The sequence below is a fragment of the Agelaius tricolor genome, unplaced genomic scaffold, assembly GCF_023055355.1.
Source record: "Agelaius tricolor isolate 1412-34295 unplaced genomic scaffold, bAgeTri1.0.p SCAF_1, whole genome shotgun sequence".
Classification (NCBI taxonomy): domain Eukaryota; kingdom Metazoa; phylum Chordata; class Aves; order Passeriformes; family Icteridae; genus Agelaius; species Agelaius tricolor.
In genome coordinates this window covers 66277783-66305683 of record NW_027269261.1, presented here as the reverse complement: position 1 = coordinate 66305683, position 27901 = coordinate 66277783, and the positions used below count along the sequence as shown (strand labels likewise).

Here is a 27901-nt window from a genome sequence, read left to right as displayed (position 1 = left end):
TCTGTGTCCATAAGGGAAAAAAAACCACTGAGAACAGATTAAAGAATTAAAGATTAAAGAAACTGATCGGAACAGTTCTAGAAGCATTAAGAAAAAAAATTGGAGGTCTTGTGGGCAAAGTAAAGAAGACTGGGAGCATTCTCCTGGCTTTTGTTTTTTCCACATCATGGAAATACACGTTTTTACATTTGTTTGAAAGCAAATTACATCACTGGTTCTTTCACCAGTCTCCATACCTGATGTACTGTACATTTTGACTGTATGAAAAGTTAATGGTTTCACATTAATTTTGTGATTAAATAAAAGCCATGCAAGAAAGTGGTAAAGTTGTGATGAGTTATCAAACATGATAGACAGTTATCAAACATGAAAGACAAAAATGGTGCTCCTTTTTTTATTTGAATTGTTTGAAATAACCTTGTCAGAGATGCTGCCAGCATCCACACCTTTCCTACAGAAGGTTTTGGTTGCAGGGCAGCATAATTGCAATGCAGCTCCCCTGACAGCTGGCATCCAGCACTGTGAGGGTTCACATCTCATCTGCTTTTGTTGAATCAAGTGTGTGTGATATTGTGAAGGTGGTCTGAAAACTGGAGGATAAAAAGCACTTCAACAGGCAGCAAACCCTTTTTTCCTTTGGAAAAAAAAAACCAAAACCCCAAGTAAATAACAGAAGCTGTGTCTCTCACTGGCTATAGCACTTGCTGTTGTATTAAAATTTCCAGGTCACATGCTGAAATTCTGTGGCCATCATGTGTGCTTGACCATACAATGTTTGATGGATGTGGCACTGGTTTTACTGATCCCCCTGCTCTGGAGAGCAGGGGAAGAGGAGGCTGCAGCTGATTCTCCGCATGATTTGCTGGAGGGCAGCGCTAATGAGAAACCCCTAATGTGAAAAAAAAGGGCTTGTAACTGGGGGGAAAAAAATCCAATGAATGTTTAAAAAGGAAGATTCAGCTCAGCTGTTCCCATAGGGAGTTTGCTGACCAGCTTTTTTCTTTTTGATATCACTGCAGATCAGCAGTTCACTCTGTACTACAGACCTCTCTTCTAAAGCTTGCCAGCTCTCTCTTCCAATGATTTGACAGAACATTCTTGCTGTAGATATGCAGAAACATGCTGAATTTGTGAGACCAGAGACTAGATTTTTACTATTAGCAAGAGAGTATTTGTCTTTGATTCACAAGGATAATAATTTAACAAACAAGTAATCAGAGGAAATAGATTTCAACAGTGTGTTTCATCAACAGATGCAGTGTGGTGTCTTTTAGAGTCAAGTAATAACCTTCAATTTCTACAACAACATAACATTCTTATAATAAAAAGAAGTTTCTATGGGGTAGTATATCAATAGATTACATATTTTTGTATCCTGCCTTCCAAAGCAACCCCATTCAGAGCTGTGACTGAAGAAAGACAGACAAACACAGCAATGTCAAAGAATGTGGTCTACACCACCCCATGGCAACATAGGAAATATTTTTTCTTTTAGGTTAGTGAGATATAATGACTTCTGTGATTAACAGGAATGTTTATTAAAATCAGACCATTCATTAATTTGCCTTAATGACAGGGTATAGGTAATACCTTTTAAATAAACAATTAAAAGGAAGGAAAATATTGGACATAATTGAGAAATATTGATAAACAACTGACCTTTATGTGCTATAAATGAAATTTAGCTAAGCATAATCTGTCTTTGTTACTGTGATAGACAGAAAAATTACAATTAGTTATAATATTTTTTCTTAATAGCTTAAATAATTAATAACAAAGAGAGAAAAAAGGCCAACCCCCCCATCAATTAAAAAGCCCTGTTGCAGATGAGGTAATGCTCAAACTCTGTGGAATATATGTGCATATTTTCTTCTACTAGATAGGTTTATCTGAGGAAAAAAGAAAGGCAGAGCGAATTTAGACCTGGAGAAGTGAAATTTAAAGCAATACCTGAAAAAGAGTTAATAATATATTCTAGGTTATCTTATTGCTTACATTGTAGTAACCTAATTTATTTCTGTCTACCTCATTCTTTAATTGAAGGTATAAACTAAGCACAATTTAAGAACTATATAACGTCAGTTCACATTACCTACATTTCATGTTTGTATCTATTGATAGTGCAGCATTCCAAATAACAGTTTGTGAATTAGACTTTGGATTGCCAGCCCAAGGAGGTGTTTTCTGGCTGTTATCAGCATTGTTTATTTGTGAAGTTTCTGTTCACGCGTCCTTTCATGTTACTGCTTAAACGACACTCATTCACATACTTGACAGCATAGGTATATTTAAATATTTATGGAACGAGAGGAATTTAAAAAATCTTCCTCTAGAAGACTGTTAGTGGGAATTTGCATGTTGAAGTACACATGTGGCAGGTACAAGCATGTTTAAACTCCTAGAACAATTTAGACTCATGGAACACCCCAGCCCTCCAAACTGGTCCAGCTTTTTGTGGGAAAGGGAGCCTAGATGAGATGATTTAGCACCCAGTCACGTCTTGAAAATCTCTGATCACCCTACCATGTCTCTGTGGAGTTTGTTTCCACTGTAAAAAAATGTCTTTCTTTATTGAGATAAAACCTCTCCCAGCATAACTTGTGTTCCTTGCCCCTTGTCTTTCCTCTGCTCCCCTCTGATGAGACACCACCTGGAATACTGCATCCAGCTCTGGGACCCCCATCACAGGAAATCCATTGAACTGTTGAAGCAAGTCCAGAGGAGGCCACAAAGATGGTTAGAGGGATGAAGCATCTCTCTTCTGAAGAAAGGCTGAGAAAATTGGGATTGCTCAGAATGGAGAAGAGAAAGCTCTGGGGTGACCTTGTAGCAGCATTTCAGTGTCTCAAGAGGTCAACAGGAGAGCTGGAGAGGGACTTTTCATAGGGGCATGTAGTGACCGGCAAGGAGTAAGGGCTTTAAACTGGAGGAGGGCAGGATTAGGTCAGACAGTAGGAAGAAATTGTTCCCTGTGAGAGTGGTAAGGCAGGTTGTCCAGAGAAACTATGGATGCTCCATCCCTGGAAGTGTTCCAGGCCAGGTTGGATGGAGCTTTGAACAACCTGGTCTAGTGGAAACTCTTTCTGCCCATGGCAGGGGGCTTGGAACCAGGTCATCTTCAAGGTCCCTTCCAATCCAAATCCTTCTATAATTTTATGATTCTCCATGTGATTTCTGTTGAAGGAATACCTTCCATCTTCTTTGTAGCCATACATTAAGTGATGGAAATCTGTGGTGGGGCCAGAAAATAGTAAGTTAAATTCACCTGTTCAATGCTGCACTGGGAGGGAATGTGGCAGAGGCCTTCAAACCCTCAAGGAGAGCTGTGAGCAGGGGGAGAAGTGCCTGCCTCCTTGCTCTTTGGTACCACCTTTGGCAGAGGAGACGGGTGTAGCGTGTGCTGAAGGCCAGACATCCAGTGAGTGCAGGCACAATGAGTGAGTGTGGAGTGAGGCAGGAGCTGTTGAGCTGTGCCCACATCCCAAAGGTTACACCAAAGGGTGCCCTTCCCTCAGATGCCCAGAATTTAGTGTGTGTGCTCAGTACTCCTGCCAGCAGCCCTCCCTGCCCCAGGAGATGGCAGCTCCCAGCAGCACAGCTTCCGGATCTGTTCCTGTGGATGGGGAGTGTTGCTTGTGTGTGTCTCTGCCCAGCCCAGCTGCCCAGTGCGAGCTGGGTACGTGCTGGGTGTGCTACGGGGCAGAGCAGAGGCCCCATGCAGAAGAAGCTTGTTCCAGTTCTTTCAGACTTTGTCCCTTTTTGTGTTCTATCAGTGAAGGATGGAGGACTGCTGCAGAAAGTTTTCACTGTAAAGAGGCCTGACCATGACTTTTAGATGATTAGCTCTCACTTTAAATGCAGAACCTGCTTTTAGCATCAACTGTTCCCATTTGTAATTTCCCTCATTTTTTCTGCACTCTTTGGGACTGTTTAAGCCTGCTAAGAGAAGCATGGTCCCACTGATACACTGGTTTTCCTCTGAAGCCTTTTGTGTCTCACTGTCTGGGAAATCTTGAAATGGATGGGTTTTCACTGCACATTCCTGTTTTTCAAAGAAAGTTTCAGGGAAATTATTCTCAGTACAAAAACTGGTTTTTTGGGGTTTTTTTTCTGATTTCACAAATACAACGCTTATTACATATGTATCCCACATGCAAAAATTAGTTTTCCAAGAAGTAAAATTTTTGGAATAATCCAAAAATCTTTCTTTCTTCAAATAACACATGGAAAGACAAAGTTAAAAGGGGTTTGATCTTTATTTGATAACAGTGTCCTTAGTGCTAAATCACACTGAGAAAACAAGTAACATGTGATGGGTTCAAAGGGAGGAAAAATCAGATAACATCACCTAAAATAAAGGTAACAATATCTGGAATGTTTTTTCCAGAGCTATGGACACAGTTGATGGTTCTGCTTCTTTGCTTGGTCCAGACATTTTCATTAGGAAGAAGATACATGTCATACACTGCTTTGGTTCATGCTGCATCAATTGGCAATGAACAGTAGTGTATCCTGCCCAATCCCATCATTAGTCCACAGAATTGCAACTCTTCATTACCTGTATCCTTTTGGGAAGTGGGAAACTTGACTTTAGTCAAGTTTCTTTGGGGTTTCTTATACAGGATTTTTGTTTCTTGGTGACATAAAGTTTAGTTTCTAAAATATATTTTAATTTGAAAATCTGAAGGTCCTCTCACAAACAGTTGGTACACTTTTTTTTAACACATCTTCTCTGGGCCTATTTCTTGATGTCTCTGAAAAAAAACAAACAATCAAAAATTCCATTTTTTAACATTTCTTTGAGAAAGTTTTTTCCAAGGGTATATTGACAAGAAGAGCAAGTTTCTTGCACTGCATGCAAAATGGGGGTTTGGGATTTTTTTTCCTTCAAAGGCATATGGGACTCTCTTTTCACAAAGTTAACAGTGACCACAGGGGCCAGATTTTTCATAAGCATTCTGCATGCAGAAAACCCCTAATTTATATAGACAGATTAGACAGATTTAATAAATCCAGTCAACTTGTGTGTTATGAACATTCTTAATATCTCAGCCTGAAACGACTGAATTAAAGTGTATGTCTAGACTGCAGGAAAACTACCTTCCTGGAGGTGAGGACCAGATGGAGTGGTGTGACTCTCTTTTGGCCCAGGTTTTCTTCCCATAGCTTTGAAATATGCATCTGAATCCAAGAGCAGTGCATTTGAGTGCATGTTGAGAGCAACAGCTCTCCTGAATTCGTGGAATTGGTATTGATAGTCTTACCCTGTGTCTGATGTATGAAGAGCCACTTGAATACACTTTTTCTTGGTAGAAAGTGCTATCACAAACTAGATAACCCTGCTCCCCTCTGCTGGAATCTGTCCTAGTACATCAGGGCAAACTATTTGCAGGTTGATGTGTTCTTGATTTTTCTTGTCTTTTTTTGACAGCTCCTAGACTGTTTTGTGATCCCAGTGGTGATACTCCTCTCCTGGTTCTTCTTACTGGTGCGATACAAGGCAGTTCATTTCATTGGGATTGTGGTCTGCATTCTGGGCATGGGCTGCATGGCAGGAGCAGATGTCCTCGTTGGGAGACAGCAAGGAGCAGGTGAGTAAGAATGAATGGGTTGTGTGGCCAAGTTCTGTTCAGAGAAGCCATTGACCACTGTGTGTCAGACTGGGGCCAAAAAAGGGGGAAATTTGGCAAGAAAATCTGTACCTTCATGAATCCAAAGCGCTGCACTATTCAGAGTTGTCTCTTTGTCAGAATGGCAGAAAGGGGTCACCACTTACAAGTCAGCAGTGCTCCAAACAGGTTTCTTAGGCCCTGTGTCTTACAACCCTCTACAAGCTGGGGGGACAAGCTAAATATTTGTAGTTTTGTTCTCTTTTGGCTTAGGTGTTGGACTGCAAACCTCAATAGCTTCCTTTCCAAATTGGATGCATTTCTGAGTTGTAAGCACCTCTCACATCCACTGTGCGCTCTTACTTCTCTTCAACTTGGCTTGTTTTTCTACAGAGGTGGGATCACTTAGTAGATGCTAAAACACACTGAACCTGGATACCACCAGTTGGGTTTTGCACACAGTCTCGTCCTAAAGCTTTGGGACTTTACTGTAACATTTTTGAAAAGAACCTCCTTGTGTGTAAAATGTTCTTTTTTTTCTGTGTGGCATCATATGAATAATGTGTGTGTATCTATTAATGCAGACTAGACAGAGTTAGATTTCATCGATCAACTTCCCCTGTCACATTGATTTCTCTAGTGCCAAGCCAAATGATGTGGGAAGGCTGGAAATTCTTTTCAAAGATTGTCAATTAGGCACAGTTTTCATTCTTAATTAAAAGCACTGAATTGTGAGCAGAGTATAATACGCTGGGATTTAAAATTCTTGAGTCAGCTTTCTGAATACAAATGCAAGTGCTGTAAAAACTGCATTTGCTAGAATGCTACTAAATAAAACAATGGAGTTTGTAACAGTGCTCACCATATCTCCCTACCCCCTTCTATCTCAGTCCTTAAACCTGAAAGGAGACTTTTAGTTACTGGTCTCCTCCAGAAGCAGCCTTGCCCCAGCTAAAAATGAAATAATATACTCTGTACTATGTAACCAGCCAGCCAAGGCTGTGTTGGGAATGGCTGGTTTCAGAGGGATTGAGATTTCCAACTAGGGTTCCAGAAGAAGCATCCTGTGTCCCAGCAGTCTAGAGAGTGACATGCTTGAGTGGGTGAGCTGTGGATCAGCAGGAGCATGTGGGGCAGTGGAAGCAGACAAGGAACAGATTGAAGAGCACTGACACTTTGCCATGCAACTGCAGTAATTAGATGTTATTTGCCATGTTCATTACTGAAGCTGTTAAGTAAATTTGTCCAGAAAAATTTGTGAACATGCATTATTGCCTTTTTAATTGGACCTACACATGAAAAACTGTCCATGCTCACTGCTATGCAGAGAGACTGCAGCTTTTTTACTTTTTTTAGTGGCATAATGATGTTATTAGTGATGCTGTCTTTAACAGAGTAAAATAGATCATCTAGTTTAATTTCTTTGAAAGGTTAAAACTACACATTAGAATGTACAAATAAAAAGAATTAATGGCAGGAAGAAAAGAAAAAAATTGTTGAAACTCTTCATTAAGAGGTTGTACACCATTTATAGGATGTTTCCTAGGACTGGATAAACTAAAGTAAGGAAGACACCAAAAGCAATGATACTTTTCATTAGTCCTCAGTAAATGTCTCTGTTTATCTTATATTTTAGGGGACAAGAACTGTTGATACCTGTGTGCCCCTGTTGACCACACTGCTTCCTGTATTAGAAGAGCCATAAGGCTCTGCTAGGTAGCCACAGCATAAGGCAATTTAGCCTGCCAACTCTTACAGTAAGGGAACATGAATTTAAAATGTATCACGGAGAGATTAAAAGGTATTTTCCAAACTGTCTGCAGGAATTAGGTATAATGTGCACACATGCTTTCAATTTTCACTTATATCCTCGCTGATATTTTGCACATTATTCAATGGGAAAACACAATTACTATTTAGTATTTAGAGCTCTATCATCTTACATGCCAAGTATACCTGAAAAAAACATTATTCTGAACTAACACCCATGAGTTACTTTCACACTTCTGCTCCTGCTGTACACATAGGTCTAAGCCACACAGATCTAAGTGTTTCATCCAGGTTTTTCAAAGCACTTCCTTGCTTTAACTTACAGCAGTCTCTGGAAACCAGTCACATCAATCCTGCTAATACATATATTAGTGTTTAATTTAAAATGGGACACATTGAGAGTGATTTTTAGGTATTACGTTCATCAGTAACTACAATCAAACCAAAGAGAAATGCCTCTTAATGGCAGGGGCTAGTGCAAAAATGTGACAAAGAGGCCTATTGGGAGTGTGAAAAGAAATTGTGTCCGAACACAATTCACATTTTAAAGATTTGTGTTGCACCATAATGCTATAACTAGTTCCCAAAACACTAACTCCGCTCTGGACCATATGACTTCTCCACAGAATATTAAATATGGTAACAATCATTAATATAAAGCTTGTTTGGCCAGGCTATGCCTTGTGTGTCTTCTGAAGAATGACCTACACCATTAAATTGGTGAAATACAGCTTTATTATCCTAAAAGTCTTTAGAATGCATCTAATTAGTTGATACATGTTTTTTTTAGCAATGAAACCAGTAGAGACATGTGGATATTACAGGCATGAAAATAAATCTATAGGGATATGTCAGTCTTGGGGGAAAGTTCCAAAGTCTCAGCCTCTCAAGGAAGCAAAGATAAGGCATTTGACAACCAGAATAGTAATTGCTAAGAAAGAAAGCAAAACAATTTTACAACATTTTTACACCAGTATATAAAGTTTTGGTGCACTAACTCCTTGGGTACCATGTATTACTCTAGTCACTGCATCTCAAAAGAAGTCATCAGAAAATAAACCTGTATAAGATACGGAGAAAGATGAGAAAACTGTTCAAGGACATAAAATGGATTCAGATGAAGAGACTGTAGCCAGACTGGGACATTCCATTTCTCAGAAAAGGCAAGAAAGAGACCTGTGAAGGTATATGAAGTCTTCAGTGATATGCAAAGGGTTAATACAGAGTGATTTTTAAATATTTCTCAGGAAATTATGGGATGACTCATACAATTTTGAGGTATCCAGACTAAAAGTTAAAAGCATGAAGTACTTCTTAATAGTAGACCAAAAATATACAGATTTTACACAAATTGATGAAGGATCCCTCAAGGTTCATTAAATTTGATGGCCTAATGCAACTTCTATCTCAGAAAATGCCTGATCTACTGAGAACTGGCTGACACAAGTCCCTCTACTTCCCTATTTTTTTGTGCTCTCCTCAGCCACTCTGTGCTGCTGAGTACCAGAGGAGGCTCCAGTGTCAGAGTCTGGTGCTTTGAACAAAGCTCAGCTCCCTCTTCTGGGAAGGCCCTGAAGGTTGAGGCTCACACTCAGCATGGGAAGGGCACTTTGGGAAGAGCTATCAGGGTATGATGCTTGAGGCCATCCCATCTGTGTGAAAATGCTCAGCCTCTGAGCTGCTTTTGTTTCACAGATGCAAAAGGATGATATTTTTGTCCCAGCAGGAGCTCTAAGGTCAAAAGCTTTTTCAGCAATACTTCCCTGAAGTGTCAGTGAGTAGCTGCAATAAATACCAAAAAAGTGAGCTCAGTGAGGAATCAATGGAGCCACTGTGAAATATGAAATGCATCAGGGGTATGAAGAAGTTCTGTAACGTTGTGATGGCTATTTTAAATTAAGAACATTACTGATTGCAAAAGAAAACTAAAATCTTTTTAACAGAACAACCAAATCATAAAAAGATAAATGGTCAAATATAAACATGTTGCCAGTCAAGAAATTCAGTCAAAGCCTGGATGACTATGTGAAAAACAAATCTAGTACTATTTGCTAAATACACAGAAGCCACATCTCATCCGAGCCAAAAATTGTTGGAAACTAAGAGAGTATTACTGGGAATATTTTACACTTTACTCCATTCCTATTGTCCTTAAACAACTTATACTTTTCTGGTGCTTGTAGCCAGTGTTGGAGACAGGATTAATGAACCCTTGGTCTGTCCTCTTATGACCATTTTTATTATCATAAGTTTCTTCCCCATAGAAATTTCAGCACTACAGTTTGGAATGATAACTGAAGGCTTAAAAGAACACCTTAAAGAAAAATGTTGAAAAGATAATTTTGAACCGGTTGGAATGTTTGTTTTCCATTTTTATTTACTGCAGAGTATATTTTACAGGTCAATTGAAATAAAACTTTAAAAGACGGGGACGTAAAAAGTAAATCGAGGTATTTTAAAAGAAAACAGGATTTCTTTTTTAAAAAATACTGTGTAGTACTTCAGCATTTCTGCTGAAACTTTTCAAAGAAAAATCCATTATAATCCAGCATTTCAGAATATGGTTCTGCAGCAATATCTGACAGCTTTGTGAAGCTGTAGCTCTTGTAGAAATATTTTAACAAGCCATATGTGCAGAGGGAATTGCAAGCACCAGTTTGCAAAGCTAGGGCCTCGGTTTTCAAGCTGGAACTTGATCTTGATCAAATGTCACTGCAGCTCTCCCCAGCACCCAATAATAAAATCTTCCAAGACTTAAAAAGGTTTCAAGCAATCTTTGATAACAAAATATTTTAGTAATTCTGTATACCTGGAGGTATTGAAAATACATCTTGTTCTTTGCATGCATTAGGTATTGCTATGTTAATTGAACCTCTTTTAGAAATCTGTCCTTATCATCACCCTGTCTACACCCCATCCTTCCTCCTCCCTTTCTTGTCAAACAGCTCCATGTGAGAATGAGGTCAATATTAGGTTGTAATGATTTCTTCACTCATTTCACAGGTACACAGAATTTTTCAGTTGTCCTCAGATCTAAGTACTGAACATGTTTTAGACTGGTTAAATTTCAAGATGAGATGCAAACTGCTCTATAGAGTTGAGTCACATTCTCTCTGCAAAAAAAAAAAGGTAGTATTAATAAAGTAAAAAGGATCAGTCTCTGAAGAGTGCCACTTGGATTCTATACTTTTTTTTACAAGTTTTTCAGAACTTTTTGGCTTCTTTTTTCTACAGCAAGGAACATGCTCTCCCTCTGTCTGACTGAGGCTGGTGTCTTGAATGAAAACTGTTCAAGTGACAGAATATTTGCATTCATTTTATTAACCCAGATAAGGGCTACGTAATGACTGAGGAATGAAATCTTTTGGGAAGAACATGCAATGGTTTTGGACAGAAGACGGTTGTTTTGAGCCATTCTGATTTTTTTTTCTATTTATCCCTAGGTGAAAATAAACTGATAGGGGACCTCTTAGTCCTTGGCGGAGCAACACTGTATGGCATCTCCAATGTCTGTGAGGAGTACATCGTCCGAAACCTGAGTCGAGTGGAGTTCCTGGGCATGATCGGACTCTTTGGCTCCTTCTTCAGTGGAATTCAGCTGTAAGTGAGCAGGTTTGAGCTCACTAAGGCTCAAATAAGTGCAGCTGTGGCCTCCATTGAGCTACATTACCCACTCCTTCAAAATTAGCCCTTTCCTGTGGAGAGCAGGTGTCCTCTAATCTTGGAATTTGCATTGGTTTTCATATTTCAAATTGGTGATTTGAATAAATAGCACAGATTTTTACCCAAGTACTCTAACTCAAGGACCATTGTCCTTGAGTAGTCACATAAAGAGGCAGAAGACATGTCACACCATCTTGCCGCTGGAGGACAAGTGGATGCTTCACATATTATTCTGAACTGTGAATAACAAAATCCACAGCTTCTTCTGGTTCTATTTTATACATTTAAAAAGTCCCCTTGATTTCTAAAGAGGTAGAAAACACATCCAGTCAGAAAGTGTTTTACTGGTTTGCTTGTTCTATGTAACTACATTATGATATGGAGGAAATCATAAAAAGCCCGTAAGAAAATAGCATTTTGACTTCAAAAATATTTGGCACTTAGGATATTGTTGCATGGATTTCAGGATCTATGGAGTCTGGTCTATATCCACATGTACCTAATGAGCATCCCAACTGCAAGCCTAATAGTTGGAAGGTGGCTTCCAGTGTTGCAGTGCTGTGACTGATGTAAAAGTAGCCCTGCAAGATTGCTGCATTTTCTGCAGGACTGTCTCTGGTGCTTGTAACACAGAATGACTTTTGATTATTCGTCCACAAGAAGTTGCTTCTCTACAGATCTAAGCTACTCTGCTTCTAAGAACAGAAACTGATCAAAAAAAACACAGCCCATCAATTCCCATTTCAATGGTTCTATTTTTTTTTAGCTAGAAAGCTTAATATATTTGTAAGGGATCTGAACAAGTGTCTTAAAATTATTTCTATTAACTAGTTGCCATACAAGAAGTTCCCTTTTAAAAGAATATGGAATTTAAGAGCATACAAATGTGCCTAGTATCTTTGGCTAAAGCATTCTTTTATATGTTTGTGATTAAGTAGATACTAACATTCTGAGGACATCAAAGCAGTGCCCTTGTCTTGCTCTGTGTGTGTAAACTGTCATGTAAATGTCTCATACTCCAGAATTCAATTGTTGTGCAATTTCTCCCTCTTGACCCAAGCAGTTAGTCACAATTCAGGGTCTGTGAGTTGTTCTGCTGGTTTGGAATCTGGTTTTGGAATAAGGCATCTTTGTATAAAGAAGAAACAACTGAAAGGAAACAATAAGAAACCATTTCTTTGATGAAAGCCCTAAGGTTTTTCTATTCAAACTTTGGCCCAACTTTGGTTCACTCCAACAGGTTTTTCTCCACCAGCCTCTGCAGCTTTTTGCTGATAGTGCTTTTCGGGCACCTTCTGGAGACTCAACCCCACTTAGTTCATACCTGTGCCTTTTTCTTACCTTTACCTGTAATGAACAGCAGAAGTCACAGTTATGTGTTCACAGAGATTTAATCTAACTGAATATAACACTTACTTCAAAGAGAAGCCAATTCCTCATGTTAAATCTGCAGGCTCTTTCTTTGAAAAACTACTGGCCACTTTGGTGCAATATAGGACCTTTAGATCCTCTAAACTGAAGGAGTCTTAGACTGTAACATAAAATAAACATGCATAATGCCTGTTGTGCAGCAAAGGAGGAAGAGCTAAGGTGTCAGGGGAAACAGTGAATTAATGAGTTGGCTGATTACCCAGACATGGTGGAAAGAGTTTAGTATGTTGGGTATGATTAAAGCAGGGAGGAAGAATAAGAGATTAGTTTATAAGACTTGGGGATATCACAATTACCCAGCAAATTGAGATAAGGTTATCTGATCGAATCACATCATAACATGGCCTATTTTCTGATGGCCCCCTGAAGGTCATCTGGTTCAAGCTCCTACTCAAAGCTAGCTCCAAAGTTACATCAGGCTGCTTAGGAAGTTGTTCAGTTGATTTCTTGGCATCTCCAAGAATGAAACTGCCAGTCATGCTGGGCAACCTATTCCAGTGTTTGACAATCTTTTTTCCCCTTGATATTTAATAAGTTTTCCACATTGCCACTTATGTCCATTGTCATTCATCCTTTTGTTGTTCACCTCCAAGAAAAGTATGACTACTTTGTCAGTAACTACTCATACCCATAGTTAAGATGGAAAATTTATTGTGTGTCCTCCTTTCCCCCAGCTTAGCCTTCTCTTCTCCATGCTAGGCAAACCCTACTGTTTCAGCATTTCCTCTTACATCCTGTCCTCAACCTGCCTGACCATTGTGATGGAATTCCATTGTACTCCCTTCAATTTGTTACTATCTGTCTTGTTCTGGACAGCCCATAATTGGATACAGGACTCTAGCTGCTGTCTCACAAATCACATCCTTCAGCTTTCTGGCCAGACCTTTACTGACACAGCTCAGGATGCTGTTGCCTTCCTCTGCTCCAGGGACACATTGCTGACTTGGGTCCAGGTTGATGTCCGCCAGGACTGTAAGGTTTATTGCTGGAAAACAATTTCTATCCAGTCAGCTCCCATCCTGTACTGTTTCACAGTGTCTCTCCACCCCAGGTGAAGGAGTTAATACTTGCTTTTTTTGAACTTCATTAAGTTTCTTCTCACACTTTTATTTAGACAACATTGTACATAGTCCACACATCTAGTGCATACCTCTTGAGTCTCTGAAGATCTTTAAGAAAATCATGTTGGAAACCTTGCTAAAGTAACAGTAGATTACACACATACTCTCATTCACTCCCTCTCCTTTATTTACTGATCCAGTCACCTCATCATAGAAGGCAGTGCTCTTGAGACCACTGTGCTGGCTCTTCCCACTGGAACCCATCTTCTTCATTTCCTGCGAATGACTTCAGGGTAGATTTGTTCCATAATCTTCCCAAAGGTTAGCATAATCTGGCTGCCCAGGCTATACTTATTGTTCTGTGTTAAACTGAATGTTGCATTTGTCTCTTTTCAGTCATCAGAGACCTCCTCCAACTACCACAAGCTTTCAAAATCATTGTGATTCCAATTCTTCAGTGCCTCTGGCATCACTAAATGGCCATTTCTGACAAAGTTTCTCTCACCCCTCTTTTTTTACAGATCATAAGAAATCACAAGCCATAGCATATTGTTTTATACATCTTTTGTATTGGCTAAACAATAATATGAATGCAATGTTCCTACATTTAAGTTATGTGAATTTTTTTTTCCAGACCAAGATATGTTGCAGTTTGTTTTCATTATATTCTTAAGAAATTACTTATAAAGGAGACATATACCTTATGTATGCAAAACCACCTATAATTTAGTTATTTTGCAGAGAATATAGTCTTATTATTCTGTACACAGTATTAGATTTGCCTCACATCAGCAGCAAGCAAATTAAAATTTCCAGGATGCAACTCTTTAGACTAGATTAATCTGGAAGGTGCTGAGCTCCTGTAGTTTTACTATTAGATTTGGTCTTCCACATACCACCTTTCCTACTAGGTACTTTGTTTTTCAATCTGTATAATTTCGTGTTTTATACTTGTCTAAAATAGTGTCCAGACCAGCATGCAGAGTTCTGCACAGCTGGATTTATCTGGAAATCACACAGACAGGGAAAGCAGTTACCTGCACGAAGACCTAGCTTGGGAGATATCTTATCTCCAAGGGTCTGTTTGCCTGGATTGGGAAGAGCTGACTTGTTGCCACCTTAGAATTTTATGAATATGTGACTTTGATGTTAATGTACAATGCAAGATTTACAAGATACTGAGAGTGGACTTTTGCAGGTTTGCCCATCCTTTGCTTATTATCCTGACTTTCACTGCTGTGACTATTTGGTTTCTCTCAGTGTGTAACAAATCACAGTATTCTTCCCAAACCAGACTGTGATATCTATTTATTTTACACTGCAGAGCTACTCTGAAATGTGGATAACTCAGATAGATATATTATTAATAATTAACATTCAAAAGATTTCAGAATATTAAGTCAGAAAAGTACAAGATGATTGAACATTTACGTGAATGGACATGTAGAGCACGTATATAGAGAGCCTGGAAATAAACCAGGAGAAATTGTATGCTATCACATCTGATTATTACCCTGAAGATCTTTCAAATACACAGGCACAGGGATAATGCCAGAGTAGATTAGTAAACTCTTGATTGCATTTTGTTCCCACAGAGATTCTTTTGTTATAAGGTTATTTATGTTGTTTTGTCCAGCACTTGAATTCAATGAGTGGAAGTAATTTAACTTCTGTTCTCTTACATCAAATTTTGCTTTCTCTTCTAGTGCAATCATGGAACACAAAGAGCTGTTGAAGGTCCCCTGGGATTGGCAAATAGGTAAGAACACACTTTACCTCATGGGAGATGGTTGCTGAAGGAGGCATGCTCACAGCCAGCATTTGGGGAGGCGGGTACAGAGTTTCAGGGGAGCCAATGTTTGTGACTTTTCCACAAGGAAAAGTTACTTCCAAAGGTTGAACCTCATAACTGCTCTTAAACAATCTGTCCTCCATTGCTGTGTTATGCCTTCCCTGCACAATTAGGTTAAGCATATGAATGCTGTAAGATAACCATTCAGACAGCCGTGAAGTTAAACAATAGTGTGGTTCCAGTTTTAAGATTCAATGCAACACTGGGGCAATAAATGAGGCAGTCATTAAGAGCCAAACCTTTCCAATGAAAGCCAAGGAAAGAAAATGGAGCCTAACAAAATAACCTTGAAAAGTACTTGCAGTGCATATTATAGCCTCATAAATTCACTTCCAGGAGGAGCATTTCTGTATGGAAGTGGTTTAATTGCTTTCCAAATAGTTTTGGTGGAATAAAGCAGATGTGTCCTTTTAGACAAGTTTTGGGAGCATCATGCCCAATGAAGCAGTTATGGTGTTCTGCCAAGCAGGGGATTGCATTTTCCCATTTCAGTTTGGAAGCTGAGTTTATGAGTCCCTTCTAATTAGTCCAATGAATTATTTGGTTTAAAAGCAAATCAATATCTGGGGGAGTCCCTATAATCACTCCTTCACTGTTTATGACAATAGAAGAAATAAAAGAATACTAGTAGCATAGAGCTGATTGGTTGCAGAGGATTCAAGCTTTGGCAATCCATTGACAGCAGCTCTTTACCTAGTTTCATACTGAACATCAAAATGGCAACTCAGAAGTGTGCAAAAACAACTGATTAGGTGGGGACTCCCTGAGGGGAGGGGATACAAATTGTGGAATACCGTTGGTTTCTTTAAACTTGGTTTGTAATTTCCTTTCATCATTTTAAACCTTGATAAATACAGCACATTTTTCACAAAACATTGCACCTAGAAATCTTGGAAATTTGATGGTTGAGCTGTAAAACTAAGTGACAAATTAATTTAAAGTATCCATGGAGAGACACACTCAACTGTGTACTAAAGTGTATTGGCCTTCTTTAATCTGAGATAGTTAGCATAATTGCATCAGTGTTTGTTTATATTTCATGAGAAGGAGCTTAGGGACATAATTAATCTGGTACTGATGATACCAGTGGTCATAGTGAATTAATCTACTGTCCATGTAAATGTCATATATACTTCCATGAGATTTCTGTTCAAACTCAGTATCAGTGAAATGTGCTGTTAAAATAAGGTCTTACTTCATCTGTGATGCTGCCAAAATGTCCCTGAAAGTTGATTACTAATTCTGAAGAGTCCTTATGCTTCACAAGGCTGAGATCATCTTAGCAAAAACATCATAGATATGAACTTGTTTTGTTAGAGCAATAATTGGAAATGTGGTGTAGTTGAACATGGATTAAATGGTGACAGTTCTGTAGTTCTTCCTTGGCTTCCACTGCACCTGGTGTACTTTCCATTGCATTGGCAGTGATACAAGATTGTCAAAAAGTGATTGACAAATCTGTATAAGGGAGTTCACAGCCTTGTCCTGGGTAGTTATCCGCTGTGACAGACTCAAACCTGCAGTCCAGCAGAGTTAAATCATCAGCCTTCCAAATGGTGGTGATAAAGTCACAGCAGGCAACCTAATAAATAAATCAAGGTGGCCTGTTGCCATCTGCCATAATTGTGCTTTTAAGATCAAATGAGCTACCTTTTAACTGATGCAAATGATTTTTGAATATAAAGATCTAAAGCCAATCTGTTATGTCTATCATGTTTAAAACAGGCTGTGTCCCTCCTGGTGTTAATTTTGGAAATTGCCCTGATACATATCATCATCTTCACACTCAGTGTGAATCACTGTAGCTCTGTTTGTATCCTTGAAGTTTTAAGTATTAATACTTGCTGACAACCAGACTGAAAGGAGGATGATTTTACAGTTTTGAGAGAGTGGTTTCATATGAGACCATGACAAGTTTTATAGTGATTGATGAAATACTAACAAATAAACTCACATCAGTTTTATTTAAGAGAAAAGCCAGTTTGTAGCTCCAAGGAAGTGTCCTTTGTTACCAGGGGTTTGAATATTTCTGAATGGTCTTTGTTCCAAGGCAGTATGGAAGATCATAACTGATTCCATGTCATGCCAATTAAACATTTGCTTTTGGAGTAAAAGCACAAAGGCAAATTTGTACATCATGGCACCATGCAACATTCAACCACCTCGCTCAGGAGCAAGACCAGAAGTTCTCAAGTCATGTTGGTCTCTGTCCTACTTGGGCTGTATTAGAGTGGTCCCTAGGGAAAGATCTGCCTATTTGTGTGAAGACACTGAGTGTAACGAGAAATGGAGAAATGCTGAGGGACTGGGGCTCGTTCAGCCTGTGGAAGAGAAGTTATCTGCAAGGAGTTTATCAAAAGGACAGAGCTGGTGCATGGCTCTGTCAGAGGTGCATGGCAGGAGGCTGAGAGCTCAAATGACAGACTCAGACTGGATATAAAGAAAACCACCTTCACACTGAGGGCAGGCAGGCAGCAGAGCAGGTTGCCCAGAGAGGTTCTGGAGTCCGCTGGGACTGCAGCACTAGAGGCGATTCCCAAGGCTGCTATTTGCACTGCATGGGTACCTGAGGAGGCTGAGGCTTCAAGCTGTTGACTTAAATCATATTTTCAGTCTCAAAATTGGCCCTCTAAGAAGCATATATATCTGGAAATCATATTATGTTGATTTCATTTGTTTATTGTCATGACTAAATGCCACCCAACTGGTGGATATTACAAATATTTTGAAGCTGTAAATGAAATGCCACTTTATATTCACCTCTGCTAGGACAGCTACAGTTTAAGCAATTTTCCACTGGAACTGAAATGCCCTTTGGAAAAGCAACCTGTGAAGCTGGCTGTCAAATAATGTGAACACCAAGGCAGTACCATAAAATTACACTGTGAGTTGAGTGCATAAACCAGCAAATCTGTGTTAAATCCAGACAGCCAGAGACTTGGTGGACCAGCTTGTGGTTTGCAGACTGTACTTTGACAATGCTGACTTCTGATCCAGAAGGGCTTTGGTGCCTGACCTGTTCTTCTTAAGCCTGGAAGAAAAGCTGGCTTAGTGCTCTTGTATGCAAAACAATTTCCCATTGACCAAAACTACACTCCACATGGTGCAATTATTTGCCTGCTACAGAAGAGTCACAGAGTTTAAATAAAGCAGCTTTCAAGCACTGCCTAAAACTTAATTCTGTTACCAGTATACAATGCACACCTTATAAATTTGCTGCCTATGGGTAAAAGCAGTTTTTACTATAATTGTCCATATTCTGAATATAAATTCAAAATTCCTTATCATGCCATATTATGGACATTGATAGTTTGTGTCTGCTATGTTTGTTTCAGTTGAGTGTACACTTCAGTTCATATGCTTCCAAAAGACTCAATCTGTCACAGCTGATTTTGTCCTTTAGACAGCTTTTCTAAAGAATTTTTAACTAAATGGATCCACATGCAGATATATGACCATTATATGGCTTTTTTTTTATCCTTTCTAATCCCTTTTAGGACTTTAGCAATCAGATTTTCTACAACTTTTAGTCAATAACATGTTCTGAAGAGCTGGCACGAGTCTAAATTTAGGCCTATGCACATATCAGCTGGGAGTTCTGCAGCATATGGCAGCCTAAGAAATATCATTTGCATGAGAGCAGATGAGTAAAGTGTTTGCTGTTTTTTTAACTTCATATTGATTAATTTGCCTTGGGATTTATCAAGTAATAACTGAAGCAATGAATTCTTTCCCAGTAAGTTATTTAGGTTTTTAAATTAATTTAGATTTTTACTGTAATGTATTTTTATTATATTAGTGTCTAACAATCTAATTTGTGTGAGGCACTCTGTAAACATGTAGCAGGAAAGCGTTTCAGCTCACAAAAGTTTTATTGAGGAAGGCAGACAAAAAGGAGTAGAGGAACAGAAGTGCAAAAATCTGAAGTGATTTGTCAGTTTTGGTGGCAAAATAGGTTTAGGATCTCTGACACTTGAGTGCTGTCCTCATGCATTCATCCATTTGCTCATTAAATCCTCTGCAAATAATATTGCGTTCATATTTTGGGTCCATTCCCAAAAAACACTGTGTGCTCCATCCAGCTCAGCTGAACTCACTTGGCGCTGGGGACATTCAGCTCCTGCAGAGACTGGATTTGATATGTTCAAATGCATCATTATGTCCAAATCTAAGTAGGACATGAGGTAGTCAGTAGTAGTATAAGACACCAACTTGAAACAACTCTGCTATTATGGAGACCCCAAGGGACCTCATGTCCAGTGTTGATATGGTTTTCACTCTCTATATGTGTACATTATTAATTTGAATTTTTCTTTGAAAAAGCATTATTCTTTCTTTTCCTAAAAGCGCAAGCTTTGAAAGAAGGTTGTCCCAACAAAATCATTTCTGCAGGCTGTAAGGTCACTTTGCTTCTTGTTTCTCTCCTGCAGGCTTGCTGTACGTTGGCTTTAGTGCCTGTATGTTTGGCCTCTACAGCTTCATGCCAGTGGTCATAAAGAAAACCAGTGCTACTGCTGTCAACCTCTCCCTGCTCACTGCTGACCTGTACAGCCTCTTTTGTGGATTATTCCTCTTCCACTACAAGGTATGGAAATGAGGGATGTGTTTGAGTAATAGCAGTATGCCTCAAGAAACATCAGTTAACGACGAGGAAACAAAAGAAGCCTCCAAGCTTTGCTAGGAGGCTAAACAGTTAAAGTGCAAGTTGATTTTTTTACTTCAGACTTCCTACACTAAAACAAATTTTATTTTATTATTTGTTTTCTGAGAGAGCTCATTTGGTCTTTTTGTTACAAGTTTTAAGATTTGAGTACCTGCTTATCAGCCACTGTATCATTAATTTCATGTTACTTATCAAAGGTTACCTTCAATTGCAGTGAACAGACCCAATGTGGCAGCATGAAGGGAGGGACTTTTCCAAAATTCCCACAGACTTTTTTTTGCCTGGAAACAAGGTTGTTTCATTCATACTGATTCTGAATTCATAACTAAATTGTTCATAAATTACACCTTTCTCTTGGCCAGACCAGTGGCTTGCCTCTTATTGTAAATGACAAAATGTGCAGCATATTTGTGTTGAAGTTAAACTTTGGCCTCCCAGGTCCCCTGATATTTAAAGCACCATGTGGTACACGACCACATTTGACCTCCAGTTATGAGGAACGGCACTTCATTATTCACAAGTATCCCCCGCCAGTGTCCATCCTGTGAAAATAACATTGCAGTGCTGGAAGCAATTGCTTTCTACCATCATTTATTCATAGGAGGGAGGTTACTTGATAGCTAAATTGTGTTAGAAGTGTTAGGCAACAGAAAGCCTTAAAATTCTGAGTGTCTAATCAACTTGTATCAGATTTTGTTGTAGTAATAGTACCTGCATGACTCTGAATGTGACAGTCAAAGTTCAAATCTTCAGAGTTCAACACAAAATTGTTTGCCACTACTGTCTTTTATTTTGGTTTTGTGGCTTTGAGAATTCTGCAGGCACAAGAAAAGCAAGAATAGAAACAAAAATATGACTGAAAACACAATGTAGGGGTTGCCTGCTGCTTTGCAGCTGTCTCATGGTGATATCATTTCTCCTTCTTTCTGCCTCATGCTTCAAACCCCAAGTGTTTGACATTAGGTGTTATCTGAAAACTATCTCCTGTAAATATTATTATTTGATACACACAGACAAATATATTTAGGGGTGTTAGTCCACTGTTTCTAAGAAAAATTACTACATTTACTACAGTGAAAGACAAATGTTATTCTGAAAACAGTGGTGGTGGTGTACTAGCAAAATCAAACTTCAGTAGAAGGAAAGACTCAAAAGGCAGCAGAGGGTGAATAGCTCTGTTCTTAGCATTGCTCAAACCTAACAAAAATGGCAGTTTTGCAAACACACACTCCAAAGTTCAGACACTTGAAAGGCAAAAGGTTTAATTTCTTCCTTGTGTCTGATGGATACATTAGCAGAGCCAGGAAGGCAGAACTTTCAGCTTTACTGAACCCCATCATTCTACAGTAAGTTCATGTCAGCTCCCATCCATAATGGCATCTTGGTCTCCCTCCAAGACCTGTATGGGAAAAGTGCTCAAGAGTAGAAGGCTCAGATCAGGGAAGTTTTCTGGTTGAAAGCATCCATCTCAACATGTGTCCTGGTAAACTGGTTGAGTTCCACATCTGAAGTAACTGATGGTCCCCTCTGTCCCTTGCTCTAATTATTAGAAAACTGAAAGTCTCATCCTCCTGTGGTTACTGTATGTATCATGCTGTTGCTTTCATAAACACTTACCAATTACTTAAACCTATCCAGGTTTTTACCTCCACTGCTTTCCTTGGAAGACCTTCAGAACATTACCTCTCCAACAGTTACAAACCTCCTTATTTCCAGCATAAATTTACTTGTGCCTGGTTTTGGTCCATTCATCTTTCTACCAAGCGTATCCATCAGCAGCACGAATGCCCATCTCCATGGTGTTTTACTCCATTGGTACATCAGTAGAGAGGAATCATATTGTCTCTCAGCCTTCACTAATCAGGGCAAGCCCTTCTCTGCACCTCACCTGGCTGGATTTCATCCTCCCTGAGACAGCCCCTTCAGCTCGAGGTCCTGGTCCCTCCAACACCTGGTGCAATGCTTTTTACTCTGTTTCTCTAGGAAGCCAGTTACCCCATAGACAGCAAACCAGCAATGACATTTTTCATCACTGCATTTCTTTTGTAATTTATCCTCATCCTGCACTCCATACAACTCATGTCTCACTTTTCTTCTTCCCAGCTGAAGCGTTGAAAAGGAGAAGACCTTTATAAGGGCTTTCTGAAAGGACCTTTACCTGAAATGCAGCATCAATTTCTCAAGCTGTGTCTCCTTTCACACCCTTCAAACTTACATTGCAGATGAAATTTGAAGAGAAAGGCTATATGCAAAGATCATGTCGATTTTAAAGTCCACTTAGTTATTTGGTTTCTTCTTTAGTTATGATGTTTTTATTCATAGTTAGATGACCTTCTCCTTTTCTTATGGTTTGCTAACAGGTGTCATTTTATCTGAGGAAGTGGAACTGTGAAATGTGTGACTTGCACTCAATAATGAAGTCTAATAAGTTGGTATGAAGTGATCCAAAGTAATTCCCCTCCTAGGACTGTGTACACTTACTTGTTTCCTAGTTTTTAAAGTGCTGTTTTGTTCCTAGCCCAGCTGTACATCCCCTGCAGCACCTTCTGCTTTTTTCTGCACTGGCCAATGGGCACAGCCCCACTTCACTGGGAAGCAAATGGGTTTATGCTCAAGTAGGATCAACTGAGGGGTTTAGCATCCCTCGCAGAATATCATTTTATGAGGCTTTCAAGAAACAGTTGTGATTTTTCCCTCTGCTGCTACTTTTATCACCAGACAGGTTTATTGCACCTATAGCAGTAGATCTATGAAAATCCATGGAAAATGCAGAAAATTAGTTTAACTGAGCTTTAGAGCTTTTGAAACCAAACTGAAGAGAAGATTGTCTTTGAAGTGTTTTGATTCATTAGCATTTCATTTTTATATAATACAGCCTTGCAACATCATTGTATGCAGGACATGAGTGAATGTATAAACAGCTGCATCTCTAGTCTTACCCCACATGCAGGCATCTTCTTATCACACTGAACACTTCCTAGGCCCTTGGAAGCTGGAAATTCAGCCTGTTAATTTCACATAATTCTGGTGATATATGTATAATTCCAGATGTTAATTTTTCAAGATCTTATTGTATTAAATGTAAAAATATGTAGTTTTCAATTGGAGATAGATTACTAGATTGTAATGTATCATTCTTAAAAGTTCCCACATCCCCCAAGATAAAAGATGTCTTTTTAGTTCTTCTGTAATCAAAAATTGATTTCAAATATTCCAGTGGATGGAGAAATGTGTCTGGCCTCTGTGGTAGCTGAATATCCACCACTGCCATAGCATTTAAGTATACAACCCCATATCTTTTTTTTTTTTTTTTTTTTATTTCTCACCATATTGAGATATGTTATACAATTTTTATGTTCAAAACAGGATTGTCCTAGGCCATTCTTTGTTATGGATACATGGACACAAGTGGTGCTGAAAAATTCAGGGCCGCATCTCCGGGTGCACAGAGTAGAACTTTTATATAAATATGGGGCCATTTTTTTGTAGGATTGTAGGAGTATTCTTTTTTACATTTTAGTCTCAGCCTTAGCTCTTTTGTTAGCTCTTTTCTGTTGGCTTCCTTTGCAAGCTCTATGTTGTCTTTAGTCATTCTAAGCAAATTAGGTTCTCACTAAATAATCTAAGCAGTTATTTTATATTTTCCAGCAGCTAGAGCATGAATACTGATTGTGTTCTGGACCAGCAGGTTGAATCACACTATATTGTATCATTACCTACCAAGCCAAGCCCAATAGATTATATGATTCCTTGGCAAATTCATTCATGACTTTATCCAAGATGCAGCTATAAAAATTCAGAATTTCTGGATATAGTAGTAATTCATGTATCTTGATTTAGAATCTCAGAGAGTATTTGTGACAAAGGACTTGATAGACAGGTAAACATGATACTCAACACCTTCCAGGACCAGAAATCTGAAATTATGCTAGTTGAGGCCTCCTTTGCTGATACTAAGTGATGTTTCTAAACAGAATGCTAATTTTAACAGTATCCATCCAATGGGAAGACAGTCTTCCCATTACATCAAGGAAGAAGCCATGAAGACAGGGGTTTTTCCAGATGGAGAAGAGAGGGTGAAGTTTGGGGGAAGGGGGTTCCTGGATTTTTTTTGGCCAGCACAGATCCTAAGCAATGCTTAGTGAATTTGGGATTTACACAGTCTTCACTGTAGTGAAAATTTGACCCTTGCTAGAAACAAGAATTGCAGCCAGTGTGAGTTTTTCTGCTGTCTTTGGTGCGCTTCAGTTCATTTTCCTAAATTAGGAAAGCCTGCCCCTCAAGGAGTAATCTTTAGAAAAATTCACAGTTTCATGACTATGCAGATGAAACCTTATTTTTGACCTTGACTCTATATGCTTCAGGCAGTCCTGGATTTTCTTGGAGCAGGATGGTTAAAAGTCTGTGGTTTGACAGCAGGAGTTAAATAAAATTGGTTTGGTTTGGGGGAGGATTGTTTATTACTTTGATTTTTATTTGGCAGCCATCCATAAACATCTGAGAGACTTTTCCTAAACCTCTGACCTAACTGAGAAAATACTTCAGTTAATGTTCTCACCTTTTTTTTTTTTTTTAAACTTCCCTGAAAGTATTAGCTGAAGTCAGTAAGATCCTATTCTTTGCTTGCACTTGTTAGGGAACTAACACCTACCTATTTTAAACTTTGACAGTGGTGCTGTCAGTGGTGCATCATTATTTCTAGGGAAGCAGGCAGTGCAGGCTAAAAAGCTGTTTTTTACACTATCACTTTCTCAGTCATATATTTAAAGGTATTTTCCTGATGAAATTGAGTATGCAGGCTGTTGATCCATAAACTTCCTGTTTTAATGGAATTTAATCTCACAGGGCTTCTATCCTTGTGAGAAGGATACTTCTAAGCCTATGATAATAATGAGGGTAAGTCATATTACTAGTTAATTCTTTATGTCATTGGTAATGTGCAAAAAAAACCCCTATGTTCATGTTTACTTTTCTTTTCCAAAGTACTAAATTTCTTATAGTGGGAGTCCCTCTCAACAGCTCTGCTCCCATGAAGTTCTACTGCCTTTCAGCTAAGCAGCATCATTTTCAAATTTCTTTAAATTTATTTATTTAATTGGTTAGCTATTTGAATTTCCTCCTCCAAATTCTAGTCAATTAGAAAATAGTTAGGTGTCTATATTTAAAGAGCTGCCTTGAGGTGGAAAGGAGTTAAACACATGTCTTTGGTCACACGAATTCCTGTGACAGAAAGAGCCCCATCCACTCACCCTTTTTGTGATGATGCAGGATGGCATACAATAAAAAAGCTATGAAGTAAACTGACAGAAGAGAGTAGAAGCTGGAAAACAAAGTGTCTTCCACTAAGATGTTACACAGCCTGACAGATTTTTAACAACACAGCACGGATATGGAAGCTTTTTCAAAATACTGCATTTTTAAATGTCTTCCTTTTGCAGTGCTATCTTGCAATAGATTCATTAGTTCCAAAGCATGAATAGTGGAACATGGATACTCACTCTTTGGAAGGCATCAAGAACAGTGTAAATGATGAGGCATTCATATTGCAGAAGTTATGATTAAAGCTTTGATTTCAAATATATATTTCAGACACTAGCTCATCTAAATGTCAGGTTTTTTAGCTTGTTTTCAGTGCTTTTATCTTGGGATTTTTTCATTTGGTCTCATGTTAAAAGACTGTACACAACAGAACTGTTTTGAAGCTTTCTATGAAAATGCATTTTTGTTGAAAATGCCCAATTATCAAAACAGAAATGCTAAGTGATGCGTCTTGATCTTAGAATACTCCAAAGCAAACACCACACCCACCCCTTTTTTATTGTGGGTAATTTTGGAACCACATCTTTCTATCTCTTAGTGTCACACCTTCCTGCATACCTCAAGTGTTAAAATGTAAAATTTATGGAATTAGTGAAGAAATTATTAGGGAATTCTTCAGAGATCTCTTAAGTATACAACAAGAGTACATTGTGAAGTGTAGTTGTTACAATCTCAAGGAAGTAAATAGCTTTTAATTCTCACACAGTATGAGAGCTCAAATGTATTAGGGGAGCTCTTCCTGTTACTGGAATTAACTCTTGAATGATAAATCTTCAACAAAACCATATTGATTTTAAAGGTGCCGGTGAATATAGGTTGGAAAAGGAAAGCTGAGGGATAACAGCAATAAAGATGCATAATATCAAAGACCCAGCAAATGGATTGCAAACTGCAGAGAGCAAAAAATACTGTAGCAAATAACTACGTTTTTCTTTATCCCAAGAAAATGTGCAGACAGAAAAAACGTAGTGAAGCCATCCTATCTAAAGAGATGGATCTTACTGACAGCGTACTTTTTCTAAATGATGCTCAATGAATATGAAAGCAAAGACCAAGAGGCTAAGTTTTGTAATTACTTGTGGAGGAAAAAATCAGCATAAATAAAAACCTCAGCATTTCCCAAGACAAGCATATTTTTAAGACAAGGGAGTACAATGTATTTGTTGATTTACGTATCTCAGCAATAATTTGCAACCCAGGAGAGAAACCAAAAAAAAAAAAAAAAAAAGAAAAGTAATGAATTAGCAAGGCAGCAGTTGCATTCAAAAGCTTAAACAAGGTTCAGCTACTGAAAATCTACAAGATTTTGAAATTATGATTCTTTGAATTGGATGCTATTTTCACCTATGCATAGGGAAACAAACAAAGACTAGAAGTTCCTCAGAGATGTAGACAGAATCATCTTTGAAAGAAAATGCTAAGGGTTAAATGCAATAATTTCATTATAAATTTGTTATGGAACTGAGTAAACTCTATTTCAAGAAGTGACCAGAAAATAAGGTAGAATATTTAGGAAGTGTGCAAAGAATTATGTGTGGCCTACAAGTTATGCTGTGGTCTCTGAGCTGCCAGGAAGGAACATACATAAAATCTGTTTTGGTATACAACAGGAATTGAAGAGCTTATTCCAGTTGTGCCTCCTACCAGCCAAATCAGTGAATGCTACTGACATACAGGGCTAAAACATCCACATCAGCTTCTCTTGCCTGCCAGAATGGAGGAATGGATCAACACACCAAAAAAAAATCAGTTAGAAAACATCACTTTTACATGCTTTCAGTATAACCAGTGGAGTATTTTATTAGCTTCTATAACATCTACAAAAACATCTTCTTTTGTCTAAACTCCCCCTTCCCACTAAACTGGAAGCTTTCAAACCCATGATATGGGATGGATGCTTGACATCAGCACTGCTGATAAGCAATTTTATTAGCTGGACTAAACTTCTGGAATTATTCCCACCACATACATGAGTTAAGTTTAGCAAGGAACACTGTTAAAAAGGCTCATAATGGATCTGGAGGAGATTTTTAATAGATTTAACTTATAGTAATATGAATTTTATATCTTAAAGACAAGAGGAAAACTTGTAAGGGAGAACTCCAAATGCAACTGGACAAAAAAACTGCTTAGAAAACTCTTAGAAATAAACAGAAAACAAGGAATCACAAAAGAAAACTAATACTGTGCAGGTAAAAAAGAAAATGAGTGAAGTCTAATTACTGTAAAAGAGAAACCAAACTTCACAATGAAGAAGAAAGTGAAACAAGCAGTAAAAAGTTCTTGTATATTAAGAGAAGCAATAGTTTTGCTGTGCAAGGACAGTGGGGGCAGAAATTAAACAACCTTTCACTTGGCACCAAAACAAATTGGGACCTTCTGTAATATTCAGTAAGGATGAGAGTTAAATGTGAGGACAATGCACCATCTTTAATAGAAATAGAAATTACCATGGTCAGAAGTAGAAACAGAACACAATAATCTAAATGCTTCAAATTTGATATGAAGTAGACAATAAAATCAAAAGTAGACA

The 27901-nt window shown here is 38.5% G+C and overlaps 1 protein-coding gene across 2 annotated transcripts in view; it reads left to right on the top strand.

The window, feature by feature from the left end:
* The window catches only part of SLC35F1 (solute carrier family 35 member F1), a 226108-nt gene that overhangs the window by 184575 nt on the left and 13632 nt on the right, over positions 1 to 27901 (top strand). For both annotated transcript variants that reach the window (XM_071438019.1, XM_071438029.1), the window contains exons 4-7: positions 5432 to 5591; positions 10823 to 10979; positions 15241 to 15293; positions 19817 to 19971. In XM_071438019.1, the coding sequence (XP_071294120.1) occupies positions 5432 to 5591; positions 10823 to 10979; positions 15241 to 15293; positions 19817 to 19971 (525 nt within the window). The remainder of the gene's footprint in view (positions 1 to 5431; positions 5592 to 10822; positions 10980 to 15240; positions 15294 to 19816; positions 19972 to 27901) is intronic.